General features: G+C 46.8%; 1 protein-coding gene across 2 annotated transcripts in view; it reads left to right on the top strand.

Annotated features, from left to right (window-relative positions):
• The first annotated feature begins 13,273 nt into the window (after positions 1-13,273).
• dlgap1b (discs, large (Drosophila) homolog-associated protein 1b) overlaps positions 13,274-21,296 on the top strand; it is a 36,850-nt gene continuing 28,827 nt past the window's right edge. The window contains exons 1-2 of one of the 2 annotated variants that reach the window (XM_067251670.1): positions 13,274-14,344; positions 17,043-17,263. In XM_067251670.1, coding sequence (XP_067107771.1) covers positions 13,274-14,344; positions 17,043-17,263 — 1,292 coding nt within the window. The remainder of the gene's footprint in view (positions 14,345-17,042; positions 17,264-21,296) is intronic. The other variant, XM_067251669.1, reaches the window with a different exon arrangement.

Genomic DNA, 21,296 nt, shown 5'->3' with positions numbered 1-21,296 from the left:
AGAACTCTTTTATATAAATCAAGCAGAGCCCCCCCCCCCCTCCCCCTCCCAGTAAACTGTGACAATGTTCCTTTTCCTTCTACTATTTTGTTTCTAGTTTGTTCCAGATGGAGGACAAGGGGAAAGACTTTAAGGACGGCAGCAAGGAGATGTGGAAGAGGAGGCAATAAAGCAGGTGAGTTACCACTGTGTGTTTTCATGCTTGATTGTTTTCACTGAGGGCTCACTTGTTCATTCTATTAACAATGCCATTGACCCGCTCTGTCAAGGCTTCCTTCCAGCGTCATAAATATTTACACCCGCTCTTTCTCAATTCAACTTTGACCTTTGCGGCTTAACGTTCCCTGTACTGGCCATGACCTTGGCGTGACCCCTGTGGAAATGTGTCACAGCACAGACACACTCCGATAACATAACAGTGTCATAGTGATGTGTCAGTAAGACCAAACGGACAGAAGCAAATGGTAAATGGAGAGGGAGAGAGAGGAAAGAGTACGTATGGGTGGATGGAGGTAGATAATATTTCTATCACACAAACTAGTCGTGAAGGAGAGATGGAGAGCATTGCAATTTCAGACAAGAAGTGGCAAAGGCTGCAGCTGAGATTTGTATTTTTTTCTGTGAATTCTGCAGAAATGCTATTTGTTTGCAGAACAGCTGTGGAAAACACATTTAATTTGCAAATTGGCATGCCGAGATTGCTCATTCTTTTTCAAACAAATCCCAAAACAATTCTGGGCCCTGATGGATTGCTACATAGGGAGAAGAAAATAAACTAGCCTGTGATGAAGGTACGTTGTTATGTGTTCAAGTTCAGAGGACTGCGCGGGACATGTTATAGCATGGTACATTTAGTGACAGTGTTGTGGACCTGTGGGCTTATAGCATATTTTTGGAAGCTTTGTGAGTTCAGATGAATTTAGACTGTACAGAGTGGCCTGCAGTATGTTAGAGTGCTAGGCACACAGCTGTCACAGAAAACAGACCAGACACAGATTAAGCATCCAAAAGTGTCCAGTACCAACCACTGTCAGACAGTCTCGTGGCTGGATTTCAAATGCTGTTAGGTTATTCACCTGTACCAAGAGTATAACCCACATAAAAGAATCATGTCTGTACCATTACAAAGATTTAAAACAGCATGAAGACTGGGGAACATGTCAGGTCATTACTGTGAGTGCTTCATATATAATCACCCACAGAGTTATGTATCCAGGCCTCTGTAGGCCTCAGTGCGAAAGCCCCAGGCCTCGGCCCTTGCCAGAAAACAGGATTTACCGCCTCGCTTTTCCATCGCAGAAAAAAAGGTATCATGGTCATGCTGACCGGAGTCATCACAGAAGGCCATGTGAGAAGCTGTAGTTCTGTGGGAACAGGCTTGTAAGCCAATAAGGTACTGTAGTATCTGAGACAGCGAGGACGAATGCAGGGGCACAGGGGTAAATGGACTAATGGCAGAGGAGAAAGGAGTTTGAACCAACCAAAAGCTGTACGTTGGAGAGTGTCAGAGTGGCTGCTCAATTTAAAATGGGTTTTCATTTGAAGGGGTTCTCAAAAAAGCATCCTGTGGAGGCTGGGTAGGAAATGGGAGTGTAATTATGGATAATAATAATTATAGGATGGGAGAGGAGTCAGACTGACCTAGCTCGGACCAATCTTACAAAATCTTTTCTGACAGCATATAGTCATGGATATGAAACAATGAAAAGCCCAAACATGTTTTCCTGTTGTATATTAGAAAAACAATAAGGCATATGAACTAATTTGAAAGAAATTAATTGGATATGGTATTACCTCAATAACTCAGTGAATGTTTAACTGTTTGGTTGTCTAACTGTAAGCTAGTGTCATAAACACAAATGGGACCGTGATTCAAATGTAATAAGTTTAGAACAATTGAAAGTACATTAACATCAATTTACAGTAAATTAGGATTTAATCAGTTATATGCAAGTGTATTTCACCTGATGACGGAAAAACAGTGTGTTCAGTAGAGTAAAGCTCACAGGATGGATGTGGGTACATCCAGTTGTAATTGCACATTTAGGGGCTGTATGATACTAAATGTTTCTTATCATACTTAACCCATTAGAAACTCAAAGCATTATTCAAATTAAATTGTACTTTTTATGATTCAAGTAGTAATTAGGTTTTTTAGTGAGTTTAATTTTTCTTATACAAACACCTGAAGATCTTGGCCTAAAGCACTCCAAGTTCATTAAACCAAAATAATGGCCTCATTTACAAACCTTGATTAAATACTCTGAATCTATTGCTTAATATCCATCTTGAAAAGGATAAATGTCGGGGCTTGTGCAGTTTAAGTTGGACATCCTGTTTGCCATACGTAGTTTACCAAGCTAATGTTACTGGTAATGAGCTCTGAGAGAAAGTGAATATGACTCATCCATAAGCAATATAATATATTTGCACCTGTACAAATTATGAAACAGGGAAGCAAATTTTATCGGCATGATGAGCCTCACATTTCACAGCCCACTGGCCTACTACTAGCAAACAACTAACAGAAAAATCGCCATTACCCCCAATCAACGGTTCGATTCCTGTCTAAACTCTCAAAGTGTATGTATTTACCTGTGGATCTGCTCTTTCAGATTGTCTCAAGCTGGCTTTATAGAAATAATAATGTAACTCTTTATTATATTCCATTGAGCGGTTGTATTTCACTTCTGTGATCAGAGGGATGGTGATAATAATAACTGCTCTAATGGGAGAGACTTTTGGAACTTCATTTAGTGACCATGATCTAGTCCGTGTCGCCTGTGTGTTTGTTTGCATGCGTGTGTGAGGTGTTGTAGATTTACATTTACATTTACATTTAGTCATTTAGCAGACACTCTTATCCAGAGCGACTTACAGTAAGTACAGGGACATTCCCCCCGAGGCAAGTAGGGTGAAGTGCCTTGCCCAAGGACACAACGTCAGTTGGCATGACCGGGAATCGAACTGGCAACCTTCGGATTACCAGCCCGATTCCCTCACCGCTCAGCCAACAGACTCCCGACAGATGTAGATGTGTACATAAGTATGTATGTGTGTTCAGTAAGTGAGGGGTGTGTGTTTTTACTCCCTGCCTACAGTATCATCAAATTACTTCTGATCGCAAGCCACCTTGGTAGGTCCCTCTGGTCTTTTTCAGCTTCAATTTCTCTTTGTGCTTTTCACTTTGGTCCCCTGTGCAGTTTACATGGAGGGTCAAGAGGGTCATACACGAGACACAGTCCCCCACCTGGGAGCACTTTCACTCCCTGCTTGCATTTGAAATGGGCGACCACACACTCTGAAGGAGTGTTTTGGTGTCAAAGAGGAGCATGGAATAGATAAACTGTCCCTGGGAAGGGTTGACCAAGGGGCCATGGCAGTCATGTGCGGGTAACACCACTCCAACCTTCTGGCACTTTCCACTGTCTCAACGTTTCAACGGGGCTACTTTCTGTGACTGGCAGACAGAGTGTCACAAATTGCTGCTCTAGGGACAACCTTATCTGTGGTGCCTGAAAATGCTCTCTTCTCTTCTCCACTCTTCTGCCTTTACTTATCTTGGCCTGTAAGCAGGAGCATTTGCATGGAAATATGTCAATGTGGCAACACTTTGAATACACATTGTGCCTCGCTCTCTCGCCTCTCTCATTTCTCTATATCGAGATATATACTGTTTATATATCTGAAACTAGTTTTTCCTAGCTGGTTTTCGAGAGTACAAGACAAGGGGCTAATTTAATCTCAGAAAAAAATGAGGTCCTCACTATACCATGAAAAAAGGGGGCAGACATAATCCAGAGCTCTGATTGGTTACGGACAAGGGTGAGTCATGTAGAGGACAGTAAGCTCCGGGACACGTGTTCATCCCTGAGAAAACACTGAAGTCCACCAAGATAATAAGCATTATCCCAGATGCGGGCAAACACACATACACACAAACAGAAACACACACAGACACACACACAGACCCACACACTGCAAGTGGGAGCTGCCACTGATGAATGGTTTTTGAAAATGAGTTGCTTCACCTCAAGGGGTTTATCCTAGTAAATGAACAAATATCATCAATGACCTCAGATGGATGGATAGATAATCCACCTATTTCCACTCCCCGCAAACCTTGCCCTCACAGCTAGCTCAACTCCTTCAGCCCTAGCTGGTCACCCTTCCACCCTCTACTTCTCTCCACTGCCTCCTTGGCAGCCAGCTTTATTTTTAATTTGACGTTTATTCATTATGGATACAGCCAAACCACTGGTCTGCATGACATAATGCAACGACCACAGATCCCAGCCTCTGACAGTGCCGCTGCCCTTGCAGCTTCTGTAAGGGTACAGCTTCAAAATTTCAGATGTGAAAAAAAAGTATTCTTTCGGTTTAGGAGCCATTGCCCCTCATAGCCCAGGTTGTTTGATAGACATAGAGGAAGCCCGAGTTGACAAGAGACATAATTGAGTCCATTTTTGATGACATAAGCCTTGCTAAATCCGTTGGGTCGGCAGATTCGTGGACGGCTGATGCTTGCCTGTGCCCTCTGCTGTGTTCTGTCGTAGATGGGAGTTAAGCTGAAACAGAGCCTCCTACAGTCATTCAGCCACTATCACCTGACGTGACACCTGTGTACGAACAGTGAGTTTGGTTCAAACTCGGCATGTGTGTGTGTGTGTGTGTGGTGGTTGGGGGGGTTCTGGAATGAAGCCTCCAAGGCTGTGTGTGCATTTGCGGACAGGTGTGGAAGTGTGTGCGTATATGATTGCGCACCATTGATAATGGCTGCGTGTCTCGTGTTTTCGTGTATTTGTGTGTCGTTTCAGATCCGTGTTGACCAGTTCACATGAGCGGCGACAGGGGGCTGAAGCTCTTGTCTTGCTCTGTCAGTCCTCACTCCCGGTCGCGTCAAATGTCTGTTGACACATTAATGCGACAGCCAGATTGGCCAACAATAACCAAAAAATAGATTGTAAAAGGGGCGGGAAAGTTGTCAAGATTGCTTATTGTCTGGCCTAGACACATTGCATCCCTTGGCCAGCCACTGACCTCTGGACCTATGCAGTTAAGCAGCCCTGAATTAATTTTAGAAGCCTAGTGGAGGCAATCCTAACAAAGACGCATTTAAATCAATGTTTCCTGGAACGCCACTACAACATTCATTTGAAAAATGCTTTTGTTTTTCTGTTGTTTTTCTTTTGTTTTCCCTCATAATTGTTTTTGAGTATTAGTGTTTGCATAAATCCACAATTCTGGCAGACAAATATATCAGAGAAATCGAAAGACGTCACGAAAAGGGGTCCACTGAAAGTTCACAATGCATAGTGTATTTCCTTGTTTTCCTTTTTAGAAATACTATTATTATTCATATATTTCAATACCTTGCTCAACCAGAAGAGATTTATCTTAAATATGTTATGCTAACACATTCGCACTATGTATGCTACAACACGTTACTTTCTGCAGTACATGTGCAGCTCCCATCTCCAAGCTCCAGGCGCTGGTTTTGCTCCACTTGTCTGTTTGAAGTTAACTCTTTCTGACTGGGGCAAGTTACAGTAGTGTACATACTGTACATTTTAGCCAACCAGCAGACATTCCTATCAACACTTGTGCCAATGGTTGTTTAGCGGTTGTTCAACCCTATTTAATCAAAGCTTGTCATTGCCTGTTCAGTCATCAGCGGTGTCGTTCAGAAGTCATTAAAGCTGTCATTGAGTTGCAAACAGCACCGTGGGTAGTGGCTCTCTTTGGTGACATAGTAAAAGATAGTCCAATTATGGTTTCAGCGGTATTAAGCGATTTTTTCACATCGAGGTCACACTCCAGAATGATGAAGTACACAGGGGCATGTTGAGAATGACATACACATGCTAACACCTCGGGCTGGGCTTCTTATCTCAAACATCTCCAACCATGGAGGATCACCCCGGCAGTGCAGGACCTGCCCAACATTTAGCCTCACAACTCAAACGTGTACTAAAACAACAGAAAGTGGGTCTGTTTACTGTAGTTATTAATACATTTAGTTCATATAATACACAATAATAGTTTTTTTTTCATTTTTATGACATTGCTAATTCAAAAATTGTACTGTGCTTGAATTCTTAGAATGGACAAGTGTCAATTTAAGGTCACATCGATTAGAAATGTATTTGGGTTATTGTGGTGTTATACAACAATGCATTGTGATACAACAAGTTACATTAAAATGTTCAAGTATATGACTGGAAATCTCTTCACAGTCAGTTAAAAGGTTTCAATTTGAGTCATACTGCTTCTCGATAACCTTTAGCAAACCCTGAGACATGATGTTGCGGACTCTTACTCAATGGAAAGTGTGTCTTAATTGGTATGGCTCTTAACTAATCCCAGTTGGTACTAGGATGTGAGAAATGACAAAAGAAATGTCCAGTCAACTCTCATCATGCTGGTGCAGGTTGGGGCAAAAATGCTTTTCGCAGCTGCATATTAGCAGACCTCCAGAAATGCATTGTTTCCGTTCACGAAAAAGACATTTGTTACCATGGTGATGCTATCCCCCCTCATCCAGTTTACCTCCTTGTGTTATTTATGGATCGCTTTATTGAACTTTATTAAAGAAAAGAGGGATGAAAGGTTCATATCAGTTTTGTCATTTCTCTGACACACAAAGCACAAAGATCCAGATGATGCAGCACATACAACTTTGCTTCGGTTAGAGGATGACTCAGGCATTTTGGAATGAGGCAGGCATTTTGAGGAACTTGCAGTCTCCTAGGGTCTGTTCTATGGATTGGGCAAGGACGGATTTGGCCAAATAAAGTCAATTGTGAGTAAATCTTTTCCCTTGCATTGGATATGGCTTATCCCATTGAACTTATTCAACTGAAGTGGTTGATAGTGTGACACTGTAGGGGAACCTAAATGGAGGAAAATATAAATCAAAAAGGATTTTCCTTTTCTACCCATCTATAAAAGATAGGTATTCATGGTGATGTCATGGCTTTTCTTATAGGTTCAAAAGTAAATGCCACATCCATTTATTTTGCTTCAAAATCAAAGAACGGCTCTCCCCACAGATCTACATTAGTGTGATAAAAAAAAGTATACATTTGCAATGACATATTTGGCCAATTCAATGTTTGCTTATCCGTTAAGACTGAGCAGTCCACACAGTATGGACTAGCACTGCCAATTCACCCGGTTGAAGTTCTGACAGCCCAGCTGGAGGAAAACGCCTTGAGGCTTTCTCCAGGCTTAATGCAGTCGCTAATTTTGTTTACCTTGATCAAACAGTTCCCAGTCACAGGAAGAATTTGTCTCAGGGATGTGTTTGGTGGGTCCCACACCATAACTCAGCCCCCACTCAGTCCATTAGTCTTGGAGAGTGCTGACAGTCAGGCTAATTAGGTCTGTGGTGACAAAGGGGCTGTCACCTGGGAGCCGGGAATATCAATCCCTCGATGTAGCCATGTGTTTTCATAATACAGCCAACTATGCCAGGAAAGACAGAGAGTGTGAACAACGTGGCTCTTATTTCAAATAGAGAACATTGCGATGACGAGGCCTGGGCGCTGAATGACATGACGCAGAATCCTGTCAGTTTATGTATCCCACATCTTCTGGAGCTATTTAGGCAGGGATGGTCCCGCTTACAGATCAGTACACAACACAACGCTTAAGCACTATTTTCATGATATCAGTATACGGTATATTGATATCAGTATACGGTATGTTGATATATACGGTATATTGATTACATTTACATTTAGGCATTTAGCAGACACTCTTATCCAGAGAGACTTACAGTAAGTACAGGGACATTCCCCCGAGGCACAGCCAGGAATCGAACCAGCGCCCTTCTGATTACTAGCCCGACTCCCTAACCGCTCAGCCATCTGATCAGTATAAGGTATGTTGATATATACGATATATTGATATCAGTATCCGGTATGATGAGTTCCAGTCTCCTCTCCCTGTCTGCTGTTTCTGCATGCTTGTGTCAGTTGCAGGGTGGTTGGCAGGCAGGGGGAGGAGCCGTAGTCCCTGACAGGGCACACCTGTGCCTGCCCCCAGATGAGCTGGGCCTCTCCAGGAGAGCTCTCTCCATGAGCACAACTTTGTTCTTTTGTTTGTGGCAACCCTTATTCTTGGTTCACACCTAACAACACCCTACACATGCACACACACACTCATCCACTCCCTACATTACTGACTCTGTTGACTGCCACACCAAACGTTTCTGTTTGTAAGTTCCTTTAGTTTGATAAATACTTTTGACAAATTTCATTCCCACGACATATCTTCCTGTTTGTCACTTCCCACAAGCCGGATTGTGACAGATGATATCAGAAAATAAATTATGTTAATATCAGTATACGGTAAATTATTTCAGTATACAGTTTATTGATATCACTAATCAGTATATTGATGTCAATGTACGGTGTATTGCTGTTCATTCTTCAGTTTTGAATGAGCCTCCTTGAACAGTTGTGAGCTCACACAGATTGAATAAGCCCTCCATAGAAAGAGACTGAGTGGTAAAAGATCTGACCAGTTCTCCCCTTTTACGATGTAATTTGTTATGCCCCATATAAAAAATTCAGGGTATCCATATTTCATGATGCAGATCACACTGAATGAAGGTAATCAATCCGTCAATCTCAAATATGGCTATTTGCGATACACCCAGGGCAAGTGGAGAAAGTCGATAGGTGATCGGTCTTTAAGAGTGTTTGGAGCAGGCAGGCATTAACTTCCCATGGCTCCGGGCCAAACCCTGGAAGGCTTTGAAAGCACACCTCCCTCAAAAGCCTCCCACCAATTTCCTGGGTAAATCATATCATCTCAAATTCAAATGTAACATGCCCACCACCCTTCTCTAGGAGCTTAGTTGAAAGTTATTCTCCACAAATCGATCGTGGAGAACACTGAGGGAGCCTATCTTTTGTTTCCCGCTCTCTGTTGCATCCAGGTCTTTAGGTTACGTTTCTTTGTCGGCTTTAGTTGGGTCATGAACATTTCAGTACCCCTATGATGAATGTCTCAGAATTGCAGATGAGAGCGAGGCTGTGTAGGGTGGCTTTTTTGAAGTTGCTCAGCAAAGCGACTATAGGATTCCCTAAAGCATACCCTCCCTAGCTTCACTGAAACACACCCTCCTGTACTTCAGCAGTTGGAGCCGAGCACTACAAAAAGGGGAATTCAACTTCACAAACAGGATTGTGAGCTTATGATTGAAGCAAACAAATTGGACTGATAGTTACCTGTGGTGGACCAGTGTGTGTGGCTCTGTAGCCTTAGCAACAGATAATGTGAAATGTATCCGGAAATATTGCCAAGCAACACATACGTTTCCACTCTTTCTCTTACGCACACACACAAATGTTTTCAAACACACAAAAAGGATGAGCGTCCATGGACCTTGTTATAGGGTCCCCAGTGGCTTACGTGACAGGAAGTAATCTGTACCACCTCATGAGAAATGACTCCTAGGTTGGAGGAGTTCCTTTTACAGCAGCTGCAAAGATAAAATGTCTGAAAGAAACTCCACAAAGCCCCACACTGCCTGTTTTGGTTTGGCTGAGGCAGATGGATCATCCAGTATACTTCCTGCTGGGCTTCCCTTCAACCTCTCTGTCTTCAAGCTACTGTGGAGTCAACATTTGGAAACCGCCAGGAATTTTTCCTCCTGCCATTGTTCTTTAGCCAGCCAACATGCAAAGCTTTTAGCTCCGAAACCGCCAAAAGCAACATCCAAGCTTCCCGGTCATAATCATTTCCATAAGAGTAAGAAACCAAGAGAATTCCAAATCTTTCAGGATTTGTAGCAGGGTGGTGGGGATGGGCTTCGAGGCCTATTCAAGGGAACAAACTGTGCTGTGCGCACAGTGTTGTGTATTGATTGGGTGACTCCTCAACAAGACAGTTGACAATAAATCGGAGGTTGTTTAGCATATCCATATCATAGCATTTCTTTGCTCCATTGACCATCCGACTGAGGCGGAATAAATACGAAACTTGGCTTTTGGTAAGGAGGCATCGCATTGAAGGTGGGCAAGCTGTACGGGCATCGACACGAGAATTCATTTCGTTTTTTCTCTCCCGTGATAAGTGACTCTGACCGCCGACCGTGAACAAGAGTAACCACAGACGAGAATCTGTCCTGCCGACGCCGCTGTGCTGACTCAGCGATGGTGTGAGCGGAGAGCACTTTCTCTGGCAGCTTATTTGATCTGCCCTTGTGTTCTACTTCTGCGTGTATATCTGACGGAAAATTGCAGTCGCCGTGAAAAATAACAGGTTTCAAATCATTTCAATCCAACCCGCACTGCTCTTTTATAATAGTTTTGGTGGTCAGCATTGTTTCAGGTCGTGTGAAAACCAAAACTTTTGGTAGCATGAGAATCTACAGACAACTGCTGTACTGAACCTGTTCTCCTCAAAGAGAAAAACATTCAGTTTGCAGAATACCTACAAGGAGGTGTGTGTGTGTGTACGTACATACGTGAACGCTTCTTTTTGCAACAATGGTGTGTACTGCAGAGGGAAAATACTGTGGTTTCCAGTAATACTTCTAATGACCAAAACAGGTGTATGATCAAAGCTCAGAACAGAATACATCAGTGCATGTTCCAGTGGCTCTACTGCGAGCAAACATAGACAGACAAAAACCCTTACATGCTGTATAATGGCACCACGCACACACACACACACACATGTACGTGCACACACACACAAAGCTCAGCCAAGATCAAAAAGCTTTTGCCCACTTACAATAAATCTAGTCTTATAGCTTGTTTTCTGGTTTTGGTCTGCCTTTAATCCCCAGATGTGAGTGTGTAGATGTGTGTACGTCTGTCTTGCTGTGAGCATGTATGTGTGTGTACGCGCGTGTCGCATAAATATGTCTCTAATGGCAAACAAATAGGATTGACTTCAATATGTCAACAAAGTCGGCTGCGATGGCACACCAATAGTCTTCAATTTGCCTCAGAGCATCTCTATCTCCAGCTCATGCCTCCAATATGCCACAGGATTACAATTAGGTCAGCTTGAACCGAGTGTTCTGGGCATAATTGGGCCAGTCAGTCCTAGCGGTGCACATCAGGCGAAATGCAAACGCACAGCTGTCTATCAGTTTCCTAGCACTACATGCGTACTGCAAAGCAGCGTATCCCTGACTGGCCAAAATAGCCATCAGCGATGTACAGCCCCATACCCCAGGTGTTGTTGCAGTGTCGTCAATGTTACATGTTTCAAATGAGACTTGTTTCATTGAGGATGTCTGTCCAGCGAGTTCGTCGTGGGATGTGTGTGTGATGGTGTGCTCGCAGGCTGACTGGCAGGAAGGGGTGGATGACCTCTCCTGATCCAGCACAGTCCTGTGGACAGCTGTGTCACCATGCACACCACCGCCTCCAGTCTTCTTTCATTTAGGTCATGTTGTCTGCCTCAGCGCCTAAAAAGGGAACCTTTTGTCAATTCACTGCAATTAATACCTTTAGTTGGACTTGGTCCAGTTTCTAAGTGCCCTCTGAATGTGTGTGTGCGCGTGTGAGTGTGTGCGTGTATTTCTTTGTGGGTCCTGAATGTTTTTGTGTAAGAATGCTGAATCTATGAATGTGTAAATGGGTGAGTGTGTCTGTGTGTTTGCAGATTATTTCATCTTTTTATTTAGGTAGGTAGTCAGGGATGTACAATATTACTGTACTGTAACTGAGACTGACTGTCCAAACACAGTCAGTCTCTTCTACAGTGAGATTTGATCCATCAGATATATGCAGGAATAGAAATTACATGAATATGTTCACAGACGAGTACAGTTGCCTCATTTATGGTGCCGTTGTCACATCAAACAAATATACTCTACTTACAGGGCACTCATTCAGTATGCATTGGTTTCCACAACCTGAATATTGTCCACTGTTTAACATCGATAACGCATCCGTCCTTATGCTTTCTCTCTCTACAACTTTCCCTCCTTCCGCTGCCCTTCGGGGGGCCCTCCTCTTCTCTCTCTCTCTCTCCCCCCCCCCTCCCTTTTCTTTTTATTTACCTCAGTGGCCTTTGGTAGCACTGCGTTATAAATCGCAGTAATGAATCCCCCCTCTGTTCGCCAAGCCCCAGCGCTCCTCCACATCGCCCCGGCCACCCTTGTCACTGTCTCGTTAGCCTCACCTCCAGTCCATTTGGAGCCCAGCAGCGCTCAGCTCTTTTGCCCAGGCCCAGCCAATGATTTTGAGTGTGTGTGTGGTGGGTGTGAGGGGACGGGAGGGGACGGGAGGGGGGGGACAGCCAGAAAGGGGAGCAGACTTAAGGCAGCTGATGGATACCACTGTTTTCATGTCGCTGAGGAAGTGAGGGGCCCTTTTCATTCCTCGCCGGCGGGAGGGGCAGGCTCAGGAGCTGTCGGACGGTTTTAGTGGGTGATTAGTCTGGAGCGCAGACAGCTCCAGGGAACCCACTTTGATCATCTGTAGGGATGTGTGTGTGTGTGTGTGTGAGAGAGAGAGAGAGAGAGAGAGAGAGAGAGAGAGAGAGAGAGAGAGAGACATACATTAAGTGCTCAGTTCCTCAAGTCCCTTTCTACCTTTTCTTTGCTGTTTGTAACTCTGAGGTATCTGGTATTGTTTGTGTATCCGTCTTCAAGATGAAAAGTACCGTAGCGAGAGGGGGAAGCTCTTCGCTGACAAGTGTTTACCTTCCTGTTATTTTGTTCATTATGTTCAGTTCAATTGATTTGCCTTTGCAATAACAATGCACTGTACAAATATAGTCTTCGCCCCAAGTTGAAAATAGAATCGTACTGCTCTTGCTTCCTCTAGCTCTATCATTCCTCACCCCGCTCCCTCCATCATTCTCTTTCTCTCTGGTGTAATGACATTCACTCCGAGCAAACGAAAAAGGTTTGGGAAGACACACTGGAAGAGCGATTCAGATATCAGGGCATATCAATGCATGGCAACAGCTATATTGGGAGTGCCTCGTTTGAAAATGTGAAGGATGGAAAGTATGACGGCAAAAAATGATCTGTCAACAACGGTGAACGGTGTGTTCACAGGAGAGCCTGAGGACATTCTCCTCAGACTTAACACAACTAACATTTGCTGTGCCAGTAGTCCATGTAAATGAGCCGTTGTTTCTAATGCCCTCACTTTTTCCTCTCTCTCTCTTTCCTCTGTCTGGCTGTCTGCTCGTCCTCCCCTTCGTTGTGCGCTACGTCCCAGTTTCGGACGTCCCTTGTTGCGCGTTCCTCCCCCCCCCTCCCCCGGTCCTCCCCCGAGCCCTGCAGGTGACCATGACGATGAAAGGCCTGACGAGCAGCCGCAGCCATCACCACACAGTGACCTGCGACCCCTCCTACGACGCCATGACCCTGCGCGCCGAGCGGAGGCCCTACCGACTCAACCCCAGCGACACCCACCCGGCCGACCACCCCTACTACGCCCAGCGCAGCTCCTTCCAGTCCGAATGCAGCCCCTACAGCGACCTGGCCAGCAGCACCTTCCCCCGGAGACACTACAGCTCACACCACGAGCTCAAGGAGGAGTGTGGGGCCGTTGTGCCCTACACCGGGGGCCCGCCAGGTGGGGGTAAGGGGGCCGGCGGAGGTGGGGGAGGGGGAGGCAACAATCGCATCCCCCCCAACCTGCTGGAGCAGTTTGAGCGGCAGGCGCCGGTGCGACACGACGGCTACCACACCCTGCAGTACAAGCGCACGGCGGTGGAGCACCAGCGCAGCGACAGCCCCGGACGCATCCGCCACCTGGTGCACTCGGTCCAGAAGCTCTTCACCAAGTCCCACTCGCTGGAGGGGCCCTCGGGGGCCGGCGGAGGGGGCAGGGTGAACGGCGGCAAGGCCAGTCCCGACGACCCCCCGTCCCACCAGGGAACGCTCAAGCACAGCGGCAAGCGCAGCAAGAGCAAGGACCGCAGCAGGTCGGAGCCCAAGATGCGCTCGGCCATCTCGGGCTACTGGAGCTCGGACGACATGCTGGACCGCGAGATGTGCCTCTACCACCACCACCCGGGCGGCGCCGGCGGGCCCCCGTCGGGCGTGATGACCATGGGGCGCCACCCGGACAAGTCGCAGTCGCAGTACTTCGTGGAGTCCTACAACACCATCAGCGCCCACTCGCTCAAGACATCGCGCAGCAACAACGACGTCAAGTGTTCCACTTGCGCCGGCGGCCTGGCGCCGGGGCTGATGAGCGGGCTGGAAGGCCAGCTCCTGAAGAAGAGCTCCTGGTCCTCCACGCTGACGGTGAGCAGGGCACGGGAGGTTTACCAGAAGGCCTCGGTCAACGTAGACAAAGCCCTAGTGAAGGCCGAGACGTGCCAGCAGGGCCGCACATGCCAGTTCCTCCAGGTACGCCCGTCCGACGTGACACCCTGAGGGGGTGCATGCATGCCTTGTCTCACTCCTCCATGCCTCACTCCATCGTGTGAACCTGTGTGTGGGGGAGAGAGAGAGAGAGAGAGAGAGAGAGAGAGAGAGAGCCTGTCTCAGACACGAGAGAGAGGGAGAGGGGGCAATGTGGTGGGGAAGACACTCTCCCTCCATCCATCACTCCCATCCGAGTGAGGGACGGCCACGGCTGACCCCGTCCCATCCTCTCGTTTCTCTCACTTCTCTCTCCGTGACACCCCCCCCGGCATGAAGACACCCTCATCGTCATCACCATCTGTCTTCATCTGTGTGTATTTGGGCATGGAGATGTGCTGTGCTGTTCTTTCTTGCTAATTCCAAAGTTTGGGATTGCTTTCTGAAACCTATCTGCTGCTGGGTTCTTCATCAATCTACCATTAAGAAAGTACATTGTTTGGAGGGTGATATGTATATTATTTTATATTCCTTCCACTTTATTTTCCATGGTAGGAAGTAGAAGAGGGTGGATAAGACAGGGGGGAACTGCCGAGACTGGGATTAGACTTGTTGTCTCCAGGGGCATGTTTGTGTGTTGAGTACACATTTCCTTATAACTCCATCTGAGGGGGCCTCATACAATCTATGTGGATTACCAGATTGGATTACAGTCTAAACTGATTCCTCTTCTTAGTTCTGCTGCTCTGCCATAAGCAGCTTCTATATGGCATCCTGCCCCTCTATGTAACACTGATGGTTTGAAGAAACCAAGGCATCATGGGACTCTGCTAGCCTTTAGCTTGATACGCTAACTTTGTTGGTTAGTACTTTACATTTACTTACTGTACTTTAACATGACACATTTTGGGATGCAAAAAACGGGTTACAGATACATTTGATGTTGAAATACCCGGCCACAGATATACAAGGGAATACATTCTGCAGTGTCTCAATAAGCATCTGTTTGTAGTGTTTATGGAGGTAAGTAACTCTAGGTGGGAAAATGCTGGCGGGTGGTGGGAGGGCGGGCGGGGGGGGGGGGGGGGGGGTGCAAGGAAAGAGTAAAAGAAGAAGGAAAAAAAGAGGAGAAAATCCTATATCCCTGAGCCCTGTGGTCCCAGTGTGCTCTCCTTCTCTGTTTGTTTGGGGGGAGATAAAAGAAAAAAGTGATTCAGCTCAGATGCTTCCCCTCACATCACTGTGTTAACTGCAAATGGCAGCCTGCGGAGGGATGTGGAGCTAGGAAGGAGGAGAAAGGGACAAAAAGAGTGGGGGGGGGGGGGGGGGGCGAGAGCAGCAAGCTGCAGTGTGAAAGAGACAGAGAGAGGGTGGGTGAGGGGGGATGGGGGGGGGGACAGAGTTGAAAGAGGAAGTGAGAGAGAAGTAAGGGGAGTATTAAATAGAGAGCATGAAAGAGAGAAGGGGGACGTTGCATTTCCAACATCGTGGAAAACAGATCAAGGAGAAAAGTTGCTCCGGCAGCAACAAGCATCACTTCTGTCATTAAAGAGCCACCACATTTGAGTTTTTTTCTAGAAATACAAAACAAGATTTTTTTTTTGAAGTCTTCTGAGAGGGCCCAACATCCACAACTTAAAAGGTCTAAGAGCAGAAGTGGGATTTGTCAAGTTGCTTCCCTCTCGTGCTGGGAAGTGACCTGGTTCTGAATTCACACACACACATGCACACACACACACACACAAGTTCTCGGTAATAACCATTCCCTGCACTACGGCAACAGTCAAAGTTCATTATCGCCATGTCGTTCATTGAAAATGGGAGCGTCATTCAAACTTTAAGTCTCAGCATTCTCAATGTGTCTGCTTGGTACAATGAGAGACGCCACCATAAAGTCAATGTCATTCGAGTCCCAAGTCTGTCCCAAGATCGTCTCTGTTGCTCTTCGGCCGTGACGTCAAGGTTGCTGCGGTTTCCTAGTTCTCACGCACTTTTATTCATCAGACTCCTTTCTTTCATTCCCACTGTCACTTTCTCTCCAGCACTTTCTTCTTCTTTCTTACTTCAGCCTCTCATTCAGAACTCTCTCTCCCTTTTTTTTGGTCTCATTCTTCCTTCCTCCTCTCTTTCACCTTTCTTACCCTGACGTTCTAAAAGCCACTCACATTGGGGACCAGTGGCTATGCTAATACCAAACAAAACCTTCTTTGTTTCTCTCCCTCTCTCTCTCACCAGGTTACTCTCTCTCGCCCCTCCTTCTCTCTCTCTCTCTCTCTCTCTCTCTCTCTCTCTTTCTCACTCTTACCCTCTGGTTGGGACGAGTAGGCAGATCGCTTTAACCTTTCTTTGCACATCCATTGGACTGTGTGAAAAGCCCAGAAGCAGTCAGGGTCTGAGCACTTTGCTTTAGTCTAAACAGCCCACCCCTGCTATGCTGCAGGCATCATATATCCTTCAGAGGAGGACCTCTGGTCTTCACACCCTGACGGTAGGCTCCCAGATAGAAACCCGGATGGAGAACCTGCCGGAAAAACTCTTTGAACTCAGTCAGCGCTCGGAGGAATGATATTGATGTTGACTAGGCTTAAAAGTTTGGCCGTCAAAACGTTGAATTTGGATGGCGTGGCATTTTAAACCAAAGCTTTCCAGGGGGGCAAATGTATTAGAAAACCCCAGAGGGGCTGTGATGTTGCATCTTGGCCAAGTCTGCCACGCCTCAGCCTCTCTCTCCCTTCCCCTCCAGGTGCCCCAGGACGAGTGGTGTGGGGGGGGCTTCTCGCCCCTGGGGAAGGAGGATGAGATCCCATGCCGGCGGATGCGTAGCGGCAGCTACATCAAGGCCATGGCCGAGGAGGACAGCGGCGACTCGGACTGCAGCCCCAAGCCCTCCCCCAAGGTGCAGGCGCGGCGGGCCAGCTACCTGAAGGCCACACAGCCCTCGCTCACTGAGATGACCACACTGAAGTGAGTGATGCTACGTCGACGCACCCCAATGGGAGGGGGGTGTTTGGAGTGTGTTTAGGTGATGTCTTTTTTTTTTGGTGATATATTTTGGGGGGCATTTTTCATGCTTTATTAGACAGTTTTTAAGTTGTATGCCAAGAAAGGCAGGGATGGAGAGAAAGAGAGAGAGAGACAGAGACAGAAATGCAGCAAAGGGCCCAGGCAAGATTCTAACCCAGGCCACTGCGGTAAGGCCTCAGCCATGTGCTCATTATCCCGTGAGCTTCTGCGGCGTTGTTTGGGTGTTTGATGTGTCTGTGTGTGTATACAGTATCCGTGTTTACCCCAGACACGCATGCATGCACATGCATTTGCATTTCTATCAACACATTTATCATGTGTGAGGGCACGCTCGCTAGATAAACCGTGTTGGATCAGATGTATCTAAGCGGTCGCATTTAAGAGCATATGTTTGGTTTCATGTTCCGTGTTGATGTTCCATTCATCTACCCTAATTTCCCCCAGTCTGGCTACCACATTTGTATGCCCAAACACACCTCCGCACTGTGATTGAAAAAAAATCGATTTATGGTCACGTGCTTGTGGTTGGGAATCCAATTCAAAAAATAGAAGACCTTCCAACCCAACCTGGGGGACGTGTTGCCCACCACAGCTCAATTCATTGAAGATTTTGATAGAACATTTCTATTTTTATCTTGTTATTTTTTATCTAGTGCTTTTCATGTTCATATTGAGCCATCATGAGACTTACGTTCCTCGTAAAACAGCGATTTCCTTCCACGGTGTAGGCTATGTTGCATGATTTATTAAAACCGTTTGAAAGCCCTGCGAGGGACCTCATAGCAAGTAGACTACATTTCTGACTTTCCGTTACAACTAAAAGTTCAAAGTGGATCAGTGGCTCGTGAAAAAGGCCCACCCCCTGTCGAGAAAAGCCGACTCGAGAAATCTCATAGAAACAACCCTATTTCATGATATCGCAGTCTGATTAATTAATTGCAGCTACTTGCAGCATTTGCAAGTCACTTACCCCGACTCGCCTCCTAACAACACATATTAGCACCTGTACGACCTATTCTCGTGTGAAAGGCCCGATTTGAAAACATCATTATCTCACAAGACAGCTTGATGGAATAATTACAATGGATCAATTTATCGTCAAGCGAAACGAAGAAAATACCTGACTCACACATCAGTCGGGTATAAGAGAGCTTGCAATAGTTTGTTATCTCATCGTGCCGCGTTGACTGATTAACTGGGTAATAGTGAGGGCTGTCTGACAGGAATATCAATTGCTCTACCTCTGGGCGCTCCGTCGTCGTTAGCGCCAGAGCGGAACGCCGCCGCCACAGCGCTGCCGACAAATTATGTAAGAGTGGTGCAGCGCAGGGGCAATTAATGACTTTAATTGGCCTGGGGACTTGTGCCGTCGGCTGGCGGGAACGAATGAAACAAACACAAAGAATGCACCGCTGCTCGTTGCAGATAAAGAGAGCCGTTAGCATGGTATACAATTTTCTCACCGTGGTGCTTTTGGGAGATGGTGTAAGGTTGTATTTTCTATTCTTTGTTATTTTCTCTATCTTCATGGGTCAGCATTTAAGATGTTCATTAAGCTGTGATTATGGAGCCTGTTTCGCAATTAGTCCCTTGTTTACAGCCTCGTTGTGTGTTGTTTCACAGTTTGCGGACACTGTGCTGAAAACACAATGCACATTTCCCTGTTAAGTAAACCACGTAGATAAAACCAGTCTAATAATTGGCAGGGGAAGTTATTTACAGAGAAGGAGAAAGAGGGGGACGGGGTAATAGACAGAAAATGACAGCCATTTTGACAGTCACACATATTCTCCATTCGCCTTGCTTACTTCAGACAAACTCATTTGTTTATGCCCCAGATTTAATTTTGTAATCTTCTTTTCTTTTTTTTGTCCAGACCGGCAATAAAACTTCCCTAATATAGTAATCACTTCTCCACCCAATCTCGAACACACTCAAGACTGGACTAGACTGGATGGAGAGAAACATATGGGTGAATGGAGGAGGCTGAAGAGGGGATGAGAGGAGGGGGAGGCTGAAGAGGGGATGAGAGGAGGGGGAGGCTGAAGAGGGGATGAGAGGAGGGGGAGGCTGAAGAGGGGATGAGAGGAGGGGGAGGCTGAAGAGGGGATGAGAGGAGGGGGAGGCTGAAGAGGGGATGAGAGGAGGGGGAGGCAGAAGAGGGGAAGAGAGGAGGGGGAGGCTGAAGAGGGGATGAGAGGAGGGGGAGGCTGAAGAGGGGATGAGAGGAGGGGGAGGCTGAAGAGGGGATGAGAGGAGGGGGAGGCAGAAGAGGGGAAGAGAGGAGGGGGAGGCTGAAGAGGGGATGAGAGGAGGGGGAGGCTGAAGAGGGGATGAGAGGAGGGGGAGGCTGAAGAGGGGATGAGAGGAGGGGGAGGCAGAAGAGGGGAAGAGAGGAGGGGGAGGCAGAAGAGGGGAAGAGAGGAGGGGGAGGCAGAAGAGGGGAAGAGAGGAGGGGGAGGCTGAAGAGGGGATGAGAGGAGGGGGAGGCTGAAGAGGGGATGAGAGGATGGGGAGGCTGAAGAGGGGAAGAGAGGAGGGGGAGGCTGAAGAGGGGATGAGAGGAGGGGGAGGCTGAAGAGGGGATGAGAGGAGGGGGAGGCTGAAGAGGGGATGAGAGGAGGGGGAGGCTGAAGAGGGGATGAGAGGAGGGGGAGGCTGAAGAGGGGAAGAGAGGAGGGGGAGGCAGAAGAGGGGAAGAGAGGAGGGGGAGGCTGAAGAGGGGATGAGAGTTGAGGTGCAGGGTGGAAGGGAGATGGGAGGAGGAGGAGGAGGAGGAGAGAAAGGGCGGCAGAAGAAAGACGAAAAAAAGAGAAGGGCGTAGGAGCCGAGAGGAGGGGGCAAAAGAAAGGATAGTGTGATATGGAGGGAACTGAGAGGAAAGGAGGAGAGGAAGGAAGAGAAGGAGAGAGAGAATATGCCTACGGTAGTTCTATTATGGATCAGGGTACACATCATGGACTGCCCGCAGTAGCAGTGCGGTGATGTGTGTGTGTTTGTGTGTCTCGATGCTGTGTGCTTGTTCATTAAAGACAACCTTGTCCAAGCAGCGGGAGGTGAGTCTTGACCCAGGATACCGCGACCTGCCTGCGAGGTCACCATGATTACTGCCAGGATTAAGTGTGAGGGAGAAACTCAATAGCACTCCCTCCATGTTGAAGTATTAGTCAGAGGAGGGTGGGGAGAAAGGTTTGCTTGGCGAAGGTGTTTTTCTAATGTAGAAGAACAGTTGGTACTCTCTATTTGGCATTGACGTTGTAAGACATAGTTTCTTATCTGAAGAGCTGAGTAATAGGCAAATGCTACTTCAGATGCAAGGATGATTATTATAATCATTTTATTCATTTTTTTCTGTGTTCTATATTCAGAACCTCGTCCAGCCTCTTCATCCCTCTCTTGAATCGTCCCTCCTTCCCCCACGTTTTTCCTTCTTTTCCATCCCTCTCTCCCCTCGTTGCATCAGTTCGTCCTCCTCTTGCACCCCGTGTTTCATTCATCCAAGAATGAGCAATCGAGTTTGTGTCGCTGCGGTAAACCCTGTTTTATTTTAAGGAAGGCATACATAATTAAGGCAAACTGGACATGGAGGGAAAGAGTCATAAGTGTGTGTGTGTGTGTGTGTGTGTATTGGGTTTGAGACTGAAGGTGGAGTGCAGCAAACTGCAGACTCTTTTTTATCGCTGTTTCTCTTTCTATCTCGCGCTGTTTCCAGCGCTCTGCCTCTCACGCATACAGCAGATCGCATGCTGCACAGGTGTGAAGATGCTTGGTGAAAGAGCCCACCTGCTTGTTGCCTGCAGGGGCAATCTAATGAGCTCCTGTTTCATGTCTTTACGTGCTTGTGTGCGTTTGTGTGCTTATTGTGAGGGTGAAGGCTACTGCTTCCTCCTTCCACACACACACACACACACACACATATCTGCCCATGTACTCCATATGCATCGGAGTGCGGCCCATTTTTCGCTGTTTTGGC

This window comes from Osmerus mordax, chromosome 15, assembly GCF_038355195.1.
Source record: "Osmerus mordax isolate fOsmMor3 chromosome 15, fOsmMor3.pri, whole genome shotgun sequence".
Lineage (NCBI taxonomy): Eukaryota > Metazoa > Chordata > Actinopteri > Osmeriformes > Osmeridae > Osmerus > Osmerus mordax.
The sequence above is the reverse complement of the archived record's forward strand: the minus strand, read 5'-3'. Positions and strand labels throughout refer to the sequence as shown.